This window comes from Lycorma delicatula, chromosome 13 (genome assembly GCF_047948215.1).
Source record: "Lycorma delicatula isolate Av1 chromosome 13, ASM4794821v1, whole genome shotgun sequence".
NCBI classification, from domain to species: Eukaryota; Metazoa; Arthropoda; class Insecta; order Hemiptera; family Fulgoridae; genus Lycorma; species Lycorma delicatula.
Genome location: NC_134467.1, coordinates 53,118,079 through 53,140,889, shown reverse-complemented (window position 1 = coordinate 53,140,889; position 22,811 = coordinate 53,118,079). Strand labels below are relative to the sequence as shown.

Here is a 22,811-nt window from a genome sequence, read left to right as displayed (position 1 = left end):
ACTGTTTATTCATTGATATAAATATATATATATATATATATATATATGGGTTAAGGAAAACGTTTCTTTATATTTTAATGCAAGAGTAAAAAACTAAATATGTGTAGTTTTAATCGACTACCTTTTACCATTTTTGAGGTAAAATCTCAATCCCATCACTGTAGAACTTCTGGGTTTTCTCGATGAAAAAGTGAGAAGGTTTTCACATGATTCTTTTGAAACCAACTTTATACTGCTGAGAAAGTAGTGTAGAAACCGAAACAAAAGTCATTTCAAAAATGATTTGATTTCATTCTGTTTTATTACTATTCACACATGAATAGTAATTTATCATGAAGCACCCAAACATCAAGTTTTTTTGTATTCAGTCTTCTTCAAACACTTAAAAACGGTTTTGCAATCAGTGTTTAGCTTTTTGGTCACCGGTTGACTAAAGAGTGGTACATCATCAACATCAAAATTTCAGCAGATTTGTGCCACACAAATTATTTTGTGATGAGCCTGAATTGTTGTATTCTTTCCTTTTTTATTATAAAATACCAATCTACTTAGAAGTAAGGTAGCATCTCGCTTTCATCCGAGGGTCCTGGGTTTTAATCCCAGTTAGACAAGTCATTCTTGTACGCTACAAATTTCCATTTGAGTAATGACTATAGCAGTTAAGCCTGTAATCTCATAATAAAATTTGTAATAGAATTTCAAATGTATCACATTTCTTCCTTATTTTCATTCATTTTCAAGATGCAATAACTTCATAAACTTTCTAAAAAATACTCACCGATATGTTGTCAGATTTGATTAATATTATCAGAGTTATGCTATCCTAAAACCATCTACCGGGAGAATATGAAAACCTTTTCCCTAACTTCCTAGAGTTAGAAAATGAGAATGAGAGAATCCATTCAATCCAATCGATGTCATAAATTTTTTTTTTGTAGTATTTCTATTCTCCAAAAGACAAAGTAGAAGTCGGTAGGAAGAGATAAGCAACTTCTGTTGAAAAATGTTTTCTTCAATTTGGATGGAATAATTTTTTATATTCGTTTCTTATTTGATTAAGCATTTTTCATTAAATAACAAAGATTTTTACTGTTATAATAATGGGAGTTTTGCCAATTTCCTGTAGTGTTATGGTGTGTTAGGTTGTCTTCATCAAAAACATGTTACAGAGATGCTGGTAAGGATCACTTTCATGAAGTGAAGCTTCATCTCTTGAAAACAAAATTTTTGTATGTTCTTTTAGCCACGAGCAATGTGCTTTAATAGGAATTGATTTTGTTCTTTAAAAATGTACTTCACTGTTGATTTGACAATCAAATGACAATTTTATCTTTTAGATTTTCAGATGTGGTGCTCCAGAAGTAAATTACACTTTTTGTTCAGTTAAATAGACTATGTTTTCAAAGTGATTTATTTTGCGATTATTTAATAATTTCATGTAGATTAATAAATTGTGTTTACGTACACCTTAAGTTATTAAATATATTTTTAAAGATCATCATTTTGTTTATATACTAAAATCATTTTGTTTATATGCTAAGTTTTAACAGTATAATTTTGTGAATTGTTTTTTCGCATCATGCGATAAAGTATATTTAGCCATTCAAACACTTAAAACTTTATATTTAACATGCTGTTAATTAATATTGTAGTTAACCTTTTTTTTTTGTAATTTTCTCTTTATTTAGGTCGTGCTGGTGAGAAAGGTACAGCTTACACATTAGTTACAGAAAAAGATAAAGAATTTGCTGGACATCTTGTTAGAAATTTAGAGGGTGCTAATCAAGATGTGCCTAAATCTTTACTTGATTTAGCTATGCAGGTTTGTATGTATTACGTATTTGATAGACAGTATACTGTTATTTAAAACAAAAGTAACTTCAGCAGTAAGTATTGACATTACTCTTTTATTTCTTTGTATGAGGGCTATCAAAAAAAAAAAGGTTTTGTTTTAAATTGATTTATTCGGTAGCTCACATTTCTGCTGCCTTATCATTTCTAATGTACTTATATGCTGCTGAAAAAAATTAACATATCACCATACATGTCAAATTTTTTTTAAAATAATTAAAAATAAACAAGGATGTACAAACGCACGGTTTTTACAGGGGGATTAAATGTTTCTGTTTCTTATCTATTGTCCTAAACTCACACAATCTCACACAGTTGTGCTTCATTCATTCTATTACTTTGAAACATCTTTCTCATTATCATTATGTTTTTGTGTAGAGTTATTTCTTTATCATTATTAAAATAATGTAATATTACCTAATTTGATAGATTTTAAAAATTAACTAAGAGGGCTATTTTTTAAGTAAGGTCTGATTGGCTGTAGCTATGTAAATTTTGCGTGGTTGTGAAAATGCAGATGCATTTTCACAACCAGGCGTGCTCCCGGCATGCCTTGTATCACAAATGCAGATGCCATTTGCAGTCATAGGTCACTGTTTATGATTTATATTGTGAAGTTGAAATGTTTCAAATAATCGAGTGTACTGCCAATTTTGAAATAAGGTCTGTGATTTGATTTTTGACTGCAAGGAACATGTTGGCAGTGGACATTCATCGCCAGATAGGTGAGGTTTATGGGCCTAATTCAATGACTGATAGCAAAATGCATAAATGGGTATGGCTGTTCAAGGACAGCTGGGACAATATCCATGATAACCGCAATCAGGCCGACCCTGTGTAATTACAGACTATTTGTTGCACGAAATTGATGCAAAAATTCATGAAGGCTGGTGATACACAATTTCCACTTTGTCATTGATATTCCCACAAGTTTCAAGGTCAGTGCTATACAGAATTGTTTTTGAAATCTTGGACTTCAAAAACTATCATTGCCATGGGGGGTTCCCAGGATACTTTTGAAGAATGCCAAAAAAGGAAAATGGAGCAAATGGACCATCTACCATACAACCTGGACATTGCACCGAGCGATTACCACCTATTCTGCTACCTGAAGGAGTTTCTCGGCAGTCAGTGGTTTGACACTGATGAAGAAGTGAAAACAGAAGTTGAAGATTGGTTGTCTTCACAGCCGGGCTTATCTCTGTGACATGAACATAAACAATTTAGTAAAACGCTAAGATAAATGTTTAAACAAATAAGGTTATTATGTAGAAAAATAGCATAAAGAGGTAAAGAGTAAAATAAAAAAAAACCTTTTTTATAATATTTTCACTAGTTTTGCTTATATTAAAAAATGGACTTTACTTAAAAAATAGACCTCATATATGAAATTTTGTATGAAAATATTATATGATTCACACTATGTAGATGATCAATATTTTGAAGTTATATTTTATCATTTAAATAAGTCTTAAAACACCTTCAAGAAGTGTTCAGTCTTAATATACTAGGGTCATTCAATAAGTTCCTTTATCTCTGGAGTATAGTAGTGTATCCATATTTTGTCCAGTTATGTATCGACACAGAAACTCATCAGGATTGCAACGGAAAGCCCTAAAACAGCCTCAGAGTTGACCACACAATTGCATTTATTCTCCACTGCTGCCATTCATCCATCTATTTTGCCAAAATGTTTTACAATATTTTGTGCAAAATTGAAAACACTGTACGTTGCGATATGCCTGTGGCCTCAACTACTTCATACACTTTGATTCGTCGATCACTCAAAACCATATTGTGAATTTGTTAATCACTTGAGGGGTGGTCACTTCCACTGGACGTCCCACACAATGTTCATCTTTTGTGGATGTACGACCACGTTTAAACTCATTTACCCGATTGTAAACAGTTGCAAACACAGGAGCAGATGTGCCATGAACTTCATCCAACTCAGCTTTTTGATCTCTTTTGGTGTTAAGCCTTTTAAATATGTGTTTAATCACCACTTGAAACTCTCTTTTTCATTTTTCTAAATTAACAATAGCTTGTTGCTTCAATCGACTATGACAATGAAACCGTATGATGGATACAACTGAAACTTTAACTGCACTGTAGCGACAAATAACGCTTACTAAAAGCAAACCGTTTTCAATACTATGAACGCCATCTCTTGGATTTTCTAAGGACTTATTGAACGACCCCTGTATGTTTTGTCAACTGTTAACAAACATGGCACCCATTGAGCGGAAAACTTTTTCATACCTAAAATTTTGTGTAAAGTGTGGTGGACGTGGTCTGTCAAGATGTCAGCCAGCTCGTACAGTAAGCTTCAATAAGAAATAATTTAATGTGGCAGTGTGGATTTTTTTAACAATTTCATCAGTTATTGCAGTTTTTGGGTGTCTTACATTCTTATCTTGAATGGATGAACAACAACAATTAAATTCACCATCAGGGTATCATCAGGTTGTATGAAATGCAGTTTGCCTAGAACCTAAAAAGATATTTTTTTTATTTATCATTAACCTTTCTTCTAGCGCCTATAACTAATTGAATTTATATTAATTAATGTCTTTACATTGCATTTTAAGCAAATAAAAAGTTTTTTTAGATTTTATAACCATGTTTTAATCATTTATAGAGATTTTGTATTTATTTCCTTTTGCCTTCTACATTGATTTGAAATTTTTCATACAGTGTCTCATCTTCTCATTAAAAAATGTTTGCTGTTATCTTTTATAAAATCTTGGATAGAATTAATTTTTATGTCACTTTCATTATGCATATGTTTCAAAATTGTTTGCTATAATATTGTTTAACGATTACTTTGTAATCACAGCGAATATTGACAAAAACTGATTTTCATTACTGAGAACATAGTATCGCTAGTATATAAATTTTTCATAATTATAATAGACACTTTTTTTAATGTATAAATATAAATTTGCACATTATGTAATTCTTCTCTTTGAAATAATTTGTCGAATTCCATGGCAGAATGGTAGCAGTTCAGCCTTTTTTATCTAGGAGGTTCAAATTTGAATTGAAGATTGGCTTGGCATTTTTCATAGATAACAGAATTTGCATTTCTTATTTCCTTGCACAACATAAAAAAAAGGGGGAAAAGCCTGCTCAGGTAAAAAGTTATTTGTACAGGTACATTCTGTTTATATGTTAGCTAACTTTTCAATATGTAATCGCTCCATTTTATTATTTATTTATTGATTTTTTTTATCTGATGTAGAGCGCATGGTTCCGTAAATCAAGGTTTAAGAGCGGCAAAGGTAAATCATTGAATGTAGGTGGATGTGGTTTAGGGTTTCGTGAACGTCCAGGACTGGGATCAACAGATGCTCAGGTAAATAGAGAACAATTAGGATATGTATTTTGTAAGAAGTTTTATTTTTTGTAATTATGTCACAACCGTTTTAAAAGGAATTTAGCATTTTTTATTTTTACTGATTAATTGTAGAATTCTTAAGAAATTTCAGTAGTTTTGATACATTATATTTAATATGTTGTTATCAAAAATATTATATAACATTTTACATTAACAATTCTAATTGATGATTAAACATGCAGAGATATAAGTGGTTTCTTGTTTGCAGACAAGTGAATGTATTCCTCATGGTCGTGTAACTGCAGTCTCATTGTAGCAGAATTGTTAAGAGGAATTTCATTATAATAAAAATTATCTTTTTTTAATTAAATATTTTTCTTTAAAACGAATTATAAATACAATCATTGTCATGGTACAACAGGTAGTGGAAAGACGTATTTTTCACTATTCTATTGTAATTCTCTTAAAAGTTCTGGATATATTCATAATACTGAATTCGCTTTCCACAGTTTGTGGCCAATAACTTTTGAACTGCTTTCACTTTATACTGAATAAGAGCGAGCTTATTATGAACAAATTGCCTTTTGTACAGTTGTTACATGGATGTTTCTGTCAGTTGATCTTGCAGTCTTTTTACATGGCGTATTGATGATCTATTGCTTCGCTCATTGTCCTTTACGATCCTGTCTCCCTAAATTTTTTGATGAGCGCTCTTGCACTATGTTGATCAGGAACCAGTGTGCCTGGAAATCTAATTGAAAAGTGATCTTTAATTGTCTGTGTATACTTGCTGTCCTCATGGAAGATGAAGTAAATGAGAAATATTAGCTGTTCTAAAGTTTATACTGTTCTGAGCACACTTGACACAGTCTCAATAGTTGAAAGATGACGAACACACGATGAACAAAGAATCAGACATATTTCTTGTCTCAAGGTCACCAGTCTTAACTGTCTTGCAGAAGCAAATTGTACACATTGTAGAATTACCAATCTCTGCAGAAGATATTATTCACAGCACACTGAATACAATTGCTCAATCTATAATCATGTTTATATAGATGTGTAGTTACTTTAATAGTATACTAGTTAATCTTGCTGTGCACAACTGATTTTTTTTCTAATCTTTTGGATAATATTGTCAGTATTCCACAATCTGTGAATAATTGTGTTTAATACTTTTATATTGTATTATTGCTTTGTATATGATGAAAAACTAATGCAACATCAAATTTTGCTAAACGGTTGAGGTAATTGAAGTTCATACAACGTGTACATTCAGCAAACATTTAGTGATGTTGCATGGGTTTTACATAAATTTCTTGTTAATAAAATTACAGAATATTTGGTATGTTACCGCTGCTGTGGTTGACTTTATTTAAGCCAAAATGTTGATTTAAAAAAAAATTGTGGACTTTAATTGTGGAATTTAATTGTGAAAGACAGTCAGTTGAACATGATATTAATGTAAGAAAGGCTCAGACGATTTATAATAGATTAGAAATCATTTTGCAAGTGACGGTCACATGACTTCCTCACCTTGCCGCCCCACCACTCATATTCTACAGCAGTGTGGAGTGTGTACAGCTAGTTTCTCACCACCAAAATCTGTAATACAATCACTGAGTTGAACCATCACAACACACAAATGAGTTTCTGCTGGATCCCTAACTGCAATGAACATGCAGTTTCTGCTGCTAAAAGCCGCATGTAGTCAACCATCCTTTACCACTCGTGTTATTACTTCAAACTTCATTAATTGTTAGAACACACTCATTGGGCAAACTGGCAAGGTGACTGGACTGCTGCTACGTGGATAATAAACTCCGTCGCATCAAATATTCTGTGTTGCCATGGTACTCTTCGTAGAGAAAAATTGATAGAGAGAAAGTGGTCCTCTGCCAATTGCAATAGGAACATTCCAGAGCTACTCATGGGTACCTGATGTCAGCAGAAAATGCACCACTATGCATATGATGCGACTGCCACTTGACTGTGTACCACATCCTTATGGATTGCATATGTTATGAGACCTTACATTGTAAATTTAAATTGCTGAGGGACAATCGCTGCATCCTAGGCCATGATAAGAATGTACTAGACCGGATATTCTTACTTTACAAAGTATCAGTATACTTCATAAAATTTAATGTTTAACAACGATAAATATTGATTTTATTCTTTTATTCGTGTTGTATATTTTTTCTTAATGGTTGTTTCTTTTATTATTTTAGTTTTAATCTTGTCAAAGTTTTCATCTTAGTTTTATTAGTATTATTTATTAGTTATTTAGTTTTATTTAATATTGTTTTATTAATATTTTTGATGTCCGAGAAGGGGCATTTTTTTGTCGTAGTTTTGTCCCAGGTGATAATGCAAAAGCATTTTTTCTCCCAAGAAAAGTACATCATCACATCTATCATTAACTATGCATCAGAAATCTAATAAGCCCACACACAAATACAGTATTTTCAGTTGATAAATAAATCACAGAAATTGAAATCAAATTTTTCAATAACCCCTCTTAAGGTATTTTACATGCACATAAGATTATCTCATTCTGAAAAACTGTGTGTTCTCTCATATATTTCCTGATCTAACTACTTCATTCCTTTTTGTATTGTTATTAAGTGACAGTCATGTACGGAGGAAAATCTTAAATTAAAATAAAGAACTGGCATAATTATCATTTATATTATTCAGTTTAACTATTTTAAATAGTCTGTGTTTACTATCTCAAGACACTGTTACATCATTTTTGTTGCTGCATATGCAGCTTTTGTTTTGTAATGCAATTTCAACCGGTTCAGATTATGGTTTTGTATCAATCGGATATGCAGTTACTTTGGCTGATCTTTAATTGCGTAAGCATGTAAGTTAAAATAGCTGCAAATAGTCCTCATATTTGAAAAAAAAAATTACTTATGGGGTATATAATTATTAAAAGAATTTGTGCATAGCAAACCTAATGCTACTATTAAGGAGGTTTTTTATACAACACAGGAAGCGACTACAACCATGTATGCTGTTTAAGTGTGTACTGTGTAAAATATTTGTCATGAAGGTAATGAAGATTCATCAGCCCAAAGTGAATTATGCAAATATTCTTTTGAATTGTCTCTGAAAAAAATTTCTTACAAACCGGGTAACCGATGCGGAAGATTTTAATAAAGATATAGTTCATCGTTCCATTCAAGAATTTTACATAAAGGAAAGTATACAATGTACAGTAAAATTAGTGACATTTTGGACAAAAAAAATTTACTGGGAGTGCTTACTCCACGTGGAAAATCGTATAGCTATTAGGGTTCCGCTTTTGTAGTACGATGATGACAGAAAATCTTCGATGGATAGGTCTATACTGTTCTTGCTCGGTTAAAATTTTTTAGGAAAATGCACAAAATTAGACAAAATAATTCTCTATCAATAATTTACATAGATGAAACACGGGTAAACCAGAACCAGAACCGTTCCAGTAAATATATCTGCAGAATTCAATAAGCAGCGGTGGCCTTAAGATTCCGGTTTGAAAAGGATCCCGTTTAATTATATGCCACGCTGGTCGCTATGAACTCAGTTTTATAAAAGGCTGTGCTCTTGTTCTCCAGTCAAAGCATACAGGGAACTTCCACCGAGAAATGAATGATGATGTATTCAGAAAATGGTTCGTAAGTTGTTGTGATCTTTGGAAGAAGGCTGTGTTATCGTGACAAATAACGCCAGCGGTAATTCTGCGCTTAAAGAGAAAGTACCGGTGATTAACACAAAAAAAGGCGGAAATTGTTTCACAGTTAGAAGAGAAGAAAATACCGCATAATCCTTTGTACGCAATTCCTGAACTACTGTCCATTGTTATTGAACAAAGAGATCTCATACAGATGGTCTAAGCTTGACAACATTGCAACAAAAATGAGGCGTGAAGTCGTTCGACTACTGCCAGTTTAACCTGATCGAGCTAATCTGAGCACAGACAAGAGGTGAGATGGCAGCCAAAAACAGCACATTTCAAATAAATGATGTAAAAACATTGGAAGATGCCATAAACCGTATAACAATAGATGACTAGAGAAAATATATTAAGACACATAATCTTCAAGTAGAAGATTTTCATAAAGAAGAATTGCAGGATGACCACCTGCAACAGTGAATTGTAATGAATTTGTAAGAAGTTGACAGTGAAAAATACAACGGATTTATTAGGTTTTGAAAATTTATAATTATTTCAGACTATAATTTATTTAGATTTTGTATAAAGTTTTATTAATTTTTTAGTTTTAAAGTCCATATTTAAATATAGCCGTAAAATTTTCAAATTTTTGAACATGTGGGAAAATTAGGGAAATATTTTGCGTACAATAAAAAGTTTCAGATATGAGATAGTAATTTCTTATGTGCACTAGAGGAGTGCGATAATATTTTGCTAATAAATACTAAAATGAGTTGACCAAAATGTCAGTCAGTGAGAGGGAACAGTTCAGTATTGTATTATTATCAAGGTGTTTTAGGGAGAATGAGAAGAAACCTTAGGCAGTGAAAGTGGAAAGAGCGCATGGTCTTCACCTGCAAGATGATTTCAAATCTATAATAGTACATAAATGACATACAAAATATCGAATATTACAGATTTTTGCTTCCTTGAAATACAACGCTATAATTATACAAGTATTATAAAAATAGAAGATATAGAAAATATTACAGATGCTGTACATACAGTAAAACAATGTTATATATGGTGTATTCATTCGATTATAAATTTAATCTTAATCTATGAATCAGAGAAAAATCTTGCACTCTAAAAGTTTATTAAATCTATATGCATCTCTGAAAAGCCATATATAAAATGTCTTCGTTTGACTTTATTTTTTTTACTCTGTGTAAAAACTCCTTCCTTAGTTGTATAGAATTATTCCCAAATCTCAGTAGTGAGCTGAAACAGTATTTCTGGTTTTATTATTAATTATTTGTTCTACAAAATCACATGACCTGTCACCAATTTATTAAAAAATGTTAGGTTTTATCGACTTTTCAAAGAAAAGTACAATAGTACAAAGTACAGTTGCTTAATGGGTTTGCAGATGAATTTACTTTATTTTGAGGCATGAGGAGTATGAAAATACCATTCACTTAAAATGTAGTTTTCTTGTGTGTATGTATACATATATAATATTTGATAAATAAACCTCTAAAAACACAGTAATTAGATAAGTTAAACTTACCATACTAATTTCCAACAACCAGTTTTCATGGTATCCCTCATCTTCAGTTCTTACTAAATTCTATATTTATTACATTGAAGCCTATTCTTTTTAATGATGTCATTCTTTTTTTGAAATTATAATCTACTGTTAAGAAATTATAATTCTACTGCTAAATTTAAAATAATAATAAAGTGTATACACAATTTTGCTATCCAGTACTGGAATAATTTAATCTTTAAAATGTAATATTTTTATTTGTTCTATTGTCATCATTAACGGCTGTTTATATTGAGTGATCATTTGAAAAGTTACTACATTTATTATTCAGCAGCTATCACTCCCATTGTTTTGCAGGCATGTGTACGATTCTCAGGGGGAGAACTTTTTTAAAATTATTTTCAAAGGGATAGAATCCGTCCTTTACCCCAACTCAAAAATCTTAAATGGCAATGGTAACATTTAATTACATTAATTGACAACCTGAAAAAAATAATAAATTTTGGTGAAAAGAAAATTAAAATACCGCCCACCCCTTCGCTCAGTAAACCACTTGGGATAGTATTTTTATTTAATTTTGGCCCAACAAAGATAACTATAAAATTAGCTGATATTATTTTTTTTAACATTTGAAATAATCATGAATTAAAACTATGAAAATTTTTTTAATTACTTATACAAAATTTTACCCTTATTAAATGTTTTCTAAATTTTCAAGGGTTCAAAACTTATTTTTTTTTAAATTAGACAATGTAGCTTGTGACTCCTCACTGGAAGGCCCTTTGAATGACAAGTAATTTGTTTCAAATGAAATAAAAATTGGTTCACCGATATTGAAGTTATGATTAAAAATGTGGTTTTTTTTTAGGTTATGTTGGGATACAATGTTACTGATCCAAAGCTTTAGGTCTCGTCCTTTCTTGTTAAAAATATGGGTTTTAGGTTTCACCAGCATTGAAAAAACATACCAGTAAACAAAGCACGATAACAACAGTTAAACATACGAAAATCCAATAATAAGGTACCTACTTCTTTGCTGGTAACATGTTGAAAAATTTATCGCCAGATAAACCAAACGATTAAAAATTAAATAAAAACTTAATTCATAAATGAATAATTGTTTATCAGAAAATAAAGCTTAAATTATTCATTAGAGTTAATTTTGTTATGAAGATTTTTAACAATAAGAATCCTTAAGAAATAATAAATGAATGCTTTTTTACCTTGATAAAATAATAGTATCAATTTTTAATTCATTTGTTCAAAATGATTCTATTTCCTGTAAACAATAATAAAGTCTTGGATGAAATTCACATCTTACTTTTATTAATGGTTCTTTAGTTACTTCCTTACATGCTCTTAGAATTTTATTTTTCAACCCCTTACGTTGGCACAAAATTCTTTATAAATGATTAAATTATTGATTTCAAATGACCCCATAAAAAAATGATGTCAAATGATTTAAGATGTAATGTTGCAAAATGGTCTTTCACACCTACTGAGCAAAGAGGTGGGCAAATTTTAATTTTCTTTTTACCAAAATTTTTTTTTTTTTTCGGTTTGTCAATTAATGTAATTAAATGTTACCATTGCCATTTCAGATTTTTTAGTTGGGATAGGTGTAGCGGTGAGGGTGGATTCCACCCGTTTGAAAATAATTTTAAGAAGGTTCCCCTGTGAATGGTATACATGCCTGCCAACAGAAATACGATGTGGGTGATATCTGTTGAATAATAAATGCGGTAACTTTTCAAATTATCACCCGGTATATAAAATTTTTTGGTTCAAAAATCTCCAAAGTACTTGATCAATTTCATTGAAATTTAGATATGCTGTAATAGTGTATCTGAAGTTGTGCTTGTAAAAATTTGATAAAGATCAGTCGATTTATTCTTAAGTTATGCTCAATTTAAGTACATTTAAGTGATGTTATACATATGACATCAGATTTTTGGCTATATCTTTCCAGTTTGTTCGGCATATATTTCACAAAATTATACAGTCTTGAAACGGTTTAAATTTTTTATTTTCTTTACATATTGAAAATATACCCTCTTCATAATTTTTTATAAACCTTTTAATAAAGTAATCCCTAATTATTATCGCTTGCATATCTATTATATTTTTTATTTCACATCTCCTAAGCGTTTGATTTTCACCAATAAACATTTTTATCAGATTGTAAACAAATACTAATATTTTTAAGTTCATAAATAAACATGATTCTGTAAACGGCAATAAAAAAGAATATTGTATAAAAAATTGGTCAAAAACTAATAACGGTTAAATTAAGAGACTAGGAAATCCATTGAGAAATAATTAAAATGATCGAACACACTGAGGTTCAAAAAATTTAAGATTGTCGATAAGCAAGATATTGTGTATTTCAGTTTCAAGAAAAATCAAAATCACTAGATATTGATGCAGGTCGAGGGATATAAAAACATTCAATAGAGCGGTAGTATATTTATTTTGTTGGTAGTTCGGAATTCTTTTCTACCAATCTGTATTCAATCCATCCAATCTGTAACGTATGGTGAACAATTTTCCAATGTGCCTGCTTGAAATTAATGATTATAAAGTTTGTAAACAACTTTTATGAAGCGCATTGAATGGGAATACACTGAATAAAAAAAGGCTTTAAAGTAAACTGTGCCGTTCTTATGTATTACGCCTATGAAATAATATACGGTTCTGATATTAGGTTTGAAATCCCATTAGGTGCACTACATGCTCTTGAATTAGTCAGAATGAACCAAATGTATTATTAACTAAATAATCTGTAAAAAAGTAAATAGATGATTAATTATGGCTTTTTCCCCTTAAGGGTTCATCAAATACATCGGATACATTTAGCAGTAATAACAAGATTGGAAATTTTGTAAGTAAAACTGGCCCAGGAACTGATCGGTTATCTGCTATGAAAGCAGCATTCAGAGCTCAGTATCAGACGCAGGTAAGTCTGATTTATTTTCTTTTATTATTTTAGATCAAACCAATTCTTGTCAGTGTTAATAAGTTTTGAAAGTTTGTTAAATCACCATATAATGAAATGTACTCTCTCAGAAAATTAGTTTGCATCACTCGTAGTATATACCAGCTGTTTATAAAATTGGAAGATTTGCCTATTTATTGGCATTATACTATTATTATTGGAAACATACTTTATGATGGATTACTATTATTAACTTTAATTATTATTTCCATTTATTGTCTGTCATTAATTCATATATTATTTATAATTGTTAACTAATTTATAATTTAATTATATTTTATAAAATTGTAATTAACTGAAATGTAATGCAGAGTCGCTCATAACTTTCAGTCGGACAAATACAGCTTAATAGTTCATTTTATTTGCTATAAAAGCGTATCAATTATTGTTCCATACAGTCACTATTTACAACTATACATTTCTCCTGACGGAAAACCAGTTTTCCCACTCTGTTGATGAAGAATGCTGGTGGTCTTTCCTTCATATGTGAATCTCTCTGCATCCTTCAGTTCATGGAGAGGTATTAACAGCCCTGGTATGCCTCTTTAATTGCAGAAAGAAATGAAATTTACAGAGCACAAAATGTGGTGTGTTCAAAAGGTATGGAATAGTTTGAATTTCAATTTCATTAGTGTCTCAGTAGTCGCATATGATGTGTATTGTTGACTTTATCACATTGCAGATTTATCAGGTCTATAAATTGTTGAACACAACACACACGTCCCCTGAGGTGTTTTAATGTCCCTACAGGTCCTGTAGAATTTTAGTTGACCCAGCTTCCAGGTAGTCAGTCATGTTCACATGTTTGGAATCCCAGAACACTAAAGCATTTTTTTTGCAAGGGTTGTATTTTGAGTCTATTTATCATGTCTATAACTATAATGCCAGTATTCCATGCTCTGCTATTTTCTTTGATTAAAATGATGCACCTGAGTTTTGTCTCCTCATGTAATACTGAAAAGGAAGTATCTCCGTTACATAATAATTCAGAGGATGTTCACAGCATTCCTTTTGTTGTTTTTTCTTTTCTGTAAGTTTGCATGGCACTCACCACGTTATGGTGGTCTGGTTGTACGATAATATTTTCTACTCGTTCTTTCAATACGCCTGTCTGGATAGAAATGAATTGATGAATTGTTGTGCGATACAATGGACATTTTGAATCATGTCATCCACCTCGTTCTGGTATTTCTCATTCATAGAAACCAGTCGACTGCTGTGAGTTTCATCCTCAATACTTGGTTTACCGGTTTCTGATGTTCAAAATTTAACGCCCATCTTACAGTATGTCAGTCAATAAGTTTCATCACCGTAAATGGCTTTTAGATAATGAATTTGACTAGCATTTATTTTCACTACTGTTAAAAATTCAATCGCACAAGTCAACAAGTTTTAGAATGTCAGTTGCTTGAATTTTGGCAGGGTCAATCTCAAGACGTAATGTAAGTACATACATAACTTTTGTGTCTAGTAGTAAATTTTTTTCAGTTTATTTTTGTTGCTCATCCGGAAGATTAATTTATAAATAGTCATATTAAATAAATTACAACAGATTGAATTCATTAAAAAATGCCCTTTTGAATTTTTTATTAGACGGGTGAGTATGTTGAATACAATACACTGAATCACCCTGATAACATTATACATTTTTAAAGATAAGAATGAACATTTTGTATAGGAATTCAAACTAATTTGGATACTAAATCGATTTCAGTATGAAGACATAAAAAAAATCTTTTCTGCACAATTACTTAACCGTAACAGGAAAATTATTTTTATGATATTCAAAATATGCACCTCACCAAGCATCAAAAAAGGAAAAATCCACCTATATTTTAATTTTTTTTTATTACTGTTCCGATTTCATTCATTAATTATAAAACTAACTGATAAATGTTTAATCTTATTTTTACTTTGATTATTTATTTTTCTAGTTTACAGCATCTGAAGATCACACATGGGAACAGACGCGTGACCAAACTTCCAGTACCGGTGTGCCATATGGTACGATTATACCACCACAAGTGCCGATCGAGGTTACAGATGTTCCCGTTCCACCTGTATCTGCTGTGCCCGCTGCTCCAATAAATTTACCCCCTTCAAATATAATGCTGGCGGCTACAACCACAAGTTCATTATCATCATCATCACCAGCAACATCTGTATCAAGCGGGCCTGTAAAAGAAAGACGAGTGAAGAGGAGTAGATGGGACTCCTAAATGAATATAATTTTTTTTATTACAATATAGCGAAAAGGTCATCCAGGAAGTAATAAAGGTGCAATTATGTGTAGTGGATCGTATACTTACTTTTTCTAACTCTTGACTGTTTTCTATCCATTTTGTGTCAGTATCTCAATTTTAGGTTTTATTTTTTAGTATTTATCAAAAATGAATAGAATTATTTTTATTAATATTTCTAGTAGGTTACCATTTTTACCTTTTATTATTATTATCATCTTAACTGCTTATAAATATCTTTGCTTACCGTCTTATTCTTCTGAGTCATAATAAGGATCAACAATTTCTATTACTATGTGCAAATAAATCTTCATCAAAACTAAAGCCGGTAACTTGCCTTCGCACAAAATCATCCTGGATCTACTCTTTTTCCTCCAGATTCCCTGTTAAAAACTTTTATTCTACTGATCTTTTTCTATTTCTTCATTTTACTCGGATCATTAAAACTATCTCTTATATAGTAAAAATTTGTTTTTCTTTTCTTGTCCTAATCTCCTCCTCGTTTTTTTTCTTTACTTTGTCAACTTTGATGATCTGTAGGAACAAATTTTATTAATCCGATTTAAGCTATCATTTTTTTTTTTAATTTTTACTTAATATCCTACTTTCCAGTAATATTTCAGCCTGTTGTGGAACAATCAGATATGATATTTATTTTCCCGATTGAAAAACAAAATCGTATTACTTCATAGCATTGTTTTTAAGTTTTTAATGTGTCTGTGGAGATTATCTTTAACTATTAATTATCTGCGCTTGATCCCTTCTTTTCTGGTTGTAGTGTGTGTTTTGATGTGAACATGCTAGACCTGTGCTAATGTTAGCTTGATATTTTTAGTTTGGGACGATCAGCTCTGTCTATAAACCATCTGGAGTTGCGATGCGTATATTCGGGTGGCCCTCCAAATATATGGATATGTCCTTATATCCATATTATCTCTTTATATTTTCAGCAGGAGTAATTAAAATTGCCATTTGAGTCCCGCAGTTGTAGTATAAATGAAATCGCTGCCTTTTACTTTGTTTTTCCTCTTACTGGTCGGTATAAAAATGCTCACATAAATGTTGAAATTATTGCTGTTGGCACAAAAATTTACTGGAACAAAGATAGTTAAGTTTTTGAGATATGAAATGCATAAAATATTTACACTCTAGCCTAACTTTCTGAATGACCATTGTATGTAGATAATATTTAATGTTGTTATATTTTTAATTTAAAAAAGAAAAATCAATGTTTTATTTATTATTTTTAAGTAGAATTAAGGAAAAGTACAATGTCCTTAATTAAATATAGTGTGAATCAGAACTTAATTTTTGTAAATAGTGTGTATCAGAACATAATCTTTGTTATAGTAGTTGTGATGCGAGATCAAATATAAAGTAGATGATAACGGTATAGTGTTTCGAGCCCCAAAAAATCTTTTTTATCAAAACTTCACAATTCCATTCGACTTGATTTTTACATATAGATCACATTTTGTATGTAGGTTAACGTAATAATAATTTGTGTTTTTCCAATAGTTGATTTTTTAAAAACGTGGCAAATAATTGTAGTTTTTCTGATTTTACAAATATTACTAAAAATAAAATAACTTATCACTGAAGTCATAAGGAGAAAAAAGACAATTTTATATAAAAATGATTTTCTTTTTTATATAAAGTAACACCTAGGTATAAGATATTTTTATAAATAAAGAGGTAAAGAGGAAATCTAAAAAAATCAACATTTTAATGTAGCATAAACAATAATGTAGAAATATCATTTTAAAATGGGAATTTAGAATTTGCTTTCAGTCCTTACATCATAATTCTTTTAGGTCTTATATTTAAAAAAATAATTTGTAACAAATATTTGTTTGGCCTATTTACCAAAACATTATATTATAGATTTTCATTATTACATTCACCATAAATGTTTTAAATTAAAAATCTTTCATTTATAATGATTTCTATATATCAATTTTATATTTACTTATAGGAAAATACATAAACGTCCTGATTTTTATGAAACTCTTAAAAATTTACTTGTTTTTTAAATTTGAAATTAACATAATGGTAAGATGCATCATTAAACTACAGAAATACTGTATTTTGCAATTCATAGTTTCCCATTTCACTCTCTGTACAAATGTCTTTACTTTAGTTGTATTTCATTCAAAAACTATTATATTATAAAAACAGCAACTTACTTTTTGCATAAAATTTTCTTTTCTTTCATCTCATTATTCATTTTTACATATTTTATTTGTTTGAGATATTAAAAAAGCCACATTTTGTTTATATTGCAAAAGTATGCTTACTTTTTTTTATGTTAATCTACATAAAAATTAAAACTTATATTCAAAAACTTAGCCGGTTTGGAATTTGTGTGATTAAAAACTTTGACCAGATAAGTATTCAAGGGGAAAACACAAAACATTTTGTGTTATCATTAATATGTGTTAAACCGTTAATAGTTAAAAAATAAAATGTCTACTTACGATAAGTGTGTATACAAATCTCAGGCTTGTACCTAGAAGTAGAAATAATTTTTTTAATTATTCATTATGTGTTTAATTTTTAATCCAAAATTTGAAAGTAATGTTATATATAACATTACTTGTTCTCTGTAAACTAATGATAGTGAATAAAATTCAGTCATCCATAATCCTGAATGTAATTTCAGTTTTTTAGATGATAAGCAGTTCTGATGTACCTCATTTATAAATAAAATTTATTAAGAAATTCAACGGTAGAAACTGATTTTGCTTATCTTCTCCTTCCATTGGAAAATTACAATCTGTTAATTTTTTTAACAGCAAATGAGTAAAGAGGCAACTGATTCCTGGTAAGATTTACAGATAAAAATTTTAACAAATTTTTTAAAATCATTTACTGATTTTCCCCTTTTGTCTTCTGCTTCTTCAAAGTTGTTTTTTTTTTTTTTTTTTTAAAGGATTGTATTTCTATTAATGATATATCTAATTTAATAAGATTATAAATCATAAGATAATTCTAAAAAAAATTTAAATTGCACATATTGAGTTTTACTTTTTTTAGTCATTACTATAAAACAAATTACAATGTAGAGCAGTGATTCTCAACCCTTTTAGCCGCATTACTCCTCCCTAAAAGAAAAAAAATATATATATAATGAATATTTCACGACCTTCCCAATGAAACTAATTTAAATTATTAGCTGCATTGATGCGGTAAGAACGTGCATAAATGAAGTGTACTAACATGAGTGATTTACAGGTTCCAATTTGATGTAAACACGATCATTGTAATTTGGTCTGCTTGCATACTAGTAGCTGTGAAAGCGTCTGGTTTTACATGTTATGTTCTCAGCAGTATAAAAGGGAAAGTAAGGGATTGTGAAACTTCATTTTAGCTTCAAATGCAAAGCGTGTGTCTTGTGCCGTTATTAGCTTTTAAAAGCATAGTTTCATTGAAAATAATAATAATTTAAGGTTTCGGTTTTTTAGTGTGCGGTCAAACGGTCTAACTTTTTTTTCAATTTAATTCTAATGCAAAATGGATAAATGTGTGAAAAAGCAATGCGAGTCATCTACATCCATTGAATCAATCGGTTAAAGGACAAGATTGGTACAATGACAGTTAAATAAATTATGGTTTTATTTCATTGGATGGACAGCCATAGTGCGTTGTTTGCTTTCAAGTCCTCTTCTGATGAAAGCAAGAAGCCATCAAAATTAATTCGACACGTGGAAACTAAACATCCAGATCATAAAAGGAAACCCTTGGAATACTTTTCCAAAGAAAATTATATATTTTGGAAAACCAACACGCCTCTACTTGTAAATCAAGCTGTACTGATAAAAGTACACTTGAACAATCTTATCTCATAGCATTTAGAGTAGCTAAGATATCCAAACCCCATTCAATTACACTTCATATTGCCTGCTGAAATTGATATGGTTAGTGTTTTAATAGGCATGAAAGAAGCAAAAAAATTCCGCTTTCTAATGACAGTATCAAGGTGAATGAATCGATGACATGGCTGCCACTGTTCGCAATGAGATAATTCAGCAAACAAGTTCAAGTGAATTTTTTTAGTATTCAATTTGATGAATCAACAGATGTTAACAAATATTTCTCGGTTCTTATGTTTTATGAGATATGAATGCATTAGGGGCAGATCAATCAAAAGAAAATATTTTATTTTGCAAATCATACCTGGTCATCACACAATAGGACAGTTTCTTTTTGGTATTTTTTTTATGAAGCTGCTGAAAACTGTGACATAGATTGGACAAAAATATATTGCAGTACATAGTGATGGTGCAAAAGTGATAACTGGAAAGAACACTGGATTTCTGAAAAAATTAAAAGATTGCCTTATACTAAGGTCAGAATGGATGCACCACCGCTTCCTTCACAGACATTCTCTCGTCACAAAAAATATGTCAGAAAATCTCAAATTAATTTTATAAAAAGTCTATCATTACAGAATAGGCTGTTTGCTAAACTAAGCGATGAAACTGCCAAAAAAAGGAAAGCTCTCCTTTTTTCATACAGAAGTCAGATATTTATTGCAGGGGATTGTTAAACCGGTTATTGGTATTGCAAGATGAATTAATATTTTTCCAGGAGAAACAAATTGCCATTCTCAATTTTTTACAGAATGATGTGTATGTATATGTTACTGTTGGTTTACTTAGCTGATGTTATTTTTGCAATTAAATGACTTTTAATGTGAATTTACAAGGACGTGATAAAAACATTTTATTAATGACAAAAAAACGTTCATGCCTTCATTAAGTAGCTATCTGGATTATTCACCTTCAAAGCAAAAATTTTGATATGTTTCCACCCGCTTCTGATTATATTGAGAAAAATTTGGATGAAGAACACTCTTATTCACTTCGGTTTGAAAAAATCAGTCGACCAAGTATTTCCTGGAAGATAAAAATAAAAATGATTTCTCAAAGAGAGGAATACTGAATTCATTTTGTGAAAACATCACAACTGCTAAGTTACTGGTTGAGATTCACAACCACCTGATTGAACCGGTTGTAAACGGTTAAACGTACCGGTAAAACATTACAACTAAAATTTACATATGTTTTGGCTTGCTCGTCAAAGTGAATATGGAAATTTAGTCACCGAAGCATTGAAAATATTAATCCCTTTTACCATGTCTTTGTGAAAAGAATTTTTCATTTACGGTTGGGCTAAAAACTAAATGTAGGAATTGTTTTTTATCTCTTGAAAAGATTTGCTTTGTATTTTTCTAACAGATCCACGCATGGAGAAATTTTTAAATGAAAGACATACATAACCGTCTCATTAATTTATTTTGTTTACATGTATACATATAAATTTAAGTAAAATGTTTATAATAAATGATTTTTTCTCATAAAATGACTTCATTACTATTTATGTGTAAAGTTGTAGGCTAATTTTGCGACCCCCAGGTTGAGAATCGCCGATCTAGAGATTAAATTAGAAATGACCGAGTTACAAATTTAGCAATTAAAATTGCTATTGTAATCTACCAGCAGATAATTAAAATTGTTAATGTACTAATTATTATTTCCCTAAGGCAGTCATAGTTTTAAAATTGTATTTGCAATGTTTTTATTATGCGTATTTTCTTGAATGCAAAAGATTTAGATCTAATAATAAGATTTTTGTTTATTTTCAAACAAATGATATTACAAACTGTATTTTACATAGTTTTAAATGATCTTTAAATTAAGAAAAAGAAATCAAAATATCCAATGCAAAATAAAATACAGTCATTTACCATATATCTTACTGATTTCTAAAATTTTCATGTTTTCTAAACTAGAAAATGTATGTTTATTTTACTAGATCGACATAATAATATAATTTTTGTTTGTTACATTTACGTACTTGTGTAAGTAAATGAACTTTATATTTTTTTGTGTTGTACTTGATCGTTGTAGTTTGTTATCTTTTCAAATATCCAATATTTATTTCATCGATTAGAGTCCTCGACCCTTTTATGTAATATTATTGTTTTCAGTATATGCAATTAGTAATAATAAATATAAGAGCTTAAACAGGAAGTAAGTTTTGAAGGGCTATTGAAGAAAAATATCAAGATCGTACTCGTATAAAATCTTTAATGCTCTTTGAAGTTTATATCTTACCCTCTTTTTCTACACCGTACCCGCCATATTGAGGCTCTGATCATAGCGGGACAGCAGAAGTTGCATCTCTTTTCCATAGATTCAGACACCTATGTCACAAAAGCCACTATTAATGACTTGTTTGACCGTGTCATCATCAAGGAAGATTTTAAGACAAAGAAACAGGTGATAATGCTCAGTGTAAACGGTCAACTATTGTTTACACTGAGCTAACCATCCCTCTATGAAGGGATGTCAATAAAAACAGCTTGTCTGCCGGGAGCCTTATCAAATGATTTAAAAAATTACAGATCTTAAGTATAAATCTTTTACCTCTGAGATGTAATGATGCTTATCTTTGTACAGTCTGGGGTATAAAAATATACTGAAATGATAATTGAAAAAAGAATACTACATGCCAGAATCTGTCTTCAGAGGTTTAAAATAATTTGTTTACATACTGAAAATAAGTCTGTTTAATAGTCACAGATAGTAGAATTCTAGACCTACCCTAATAGTCTAATAAGTATATTCTCTGATGAAAAATACTGAAATTAATTAACGTAACTAAGTAATTAATCGGTTAACTTCATGTATTTCATAATTATTATAGTGAACCTTTACAACAATGAAAAAGAAATAAATTTCCTGAACTTAAACAGAAAAATTACCTTCTTCAACGACATAATATATACTTAAGCTAGGCTAAGACAAAGTGTAATAATAATGCTATTAAAATTTAAATATAGCACCTATTGAATGATTCAGAACGATTGAAAACCATATTCTCTGTTGGCTTAAATGGTAATATGAAAATAAAAATATGCATTAATGATCTTAGTTAAATAAAACATTTTACTTTTTTTACTACAAAATAAAAGGTTAAAATCTAACCAAGAAAAATGAAAAAGGCAAAGCAGTCTTCAAAAATATTTAAAAGATGATGAAATTAAAATGAACAAAATAGTTGTAGTAATTATTGATGCGTATAGGATTGAAAATCTGAAAAATAAAACTGAAAATTAAATAAATTCTGTAAAAAAAATTTCAATTTTGTTGCGGATAAAGCATAAAATTCATTTACAGAAAAGTATT

General features: G+C 30.1%; 1 protein-coding gene across 3 annotated transcripts in view; it reads left to right on the top strand.

Moving 5' to 3' along the window:
• The window catches only part of LOC142334135 (ATP-dependent RNA helicase DDX42), a 185,213-nt gene extending 166,847 nt beyond the window's left edge, over positions 1-18,366 (top strand). For 2 of the 3 annotated variants that reach the window (XM_075381887.1, XM_075381888.1), the window contains exons 12-15: positions 1,689-1,822; positions 5,096-5,209; positions 13,211-13,339; positions 15,313-18,365. In XM_075381887.1, coding sequence (XP_075238002.1) covers positions 1,689-1,822; positions 5,096-5,209; positions 13,211-13,339; positions 15,313-15,597 — 662 coding nt within the window. In that variant the 3' untranslated portion in view covers positions 15,598-18,365. Of the gene's footprint in view, positions 1-1,688; positions 1,823-5,095; positions 5,210-13,210; positions 13,340-15,312 lie in introns of all 3 variants that reach the window. The other variant, XM_075381889.1, reaches the window with a different exon arrangement.
• The last annotated feature ends 4,445 nt before the right edge of the window (positions 18,367-22,811 follow it).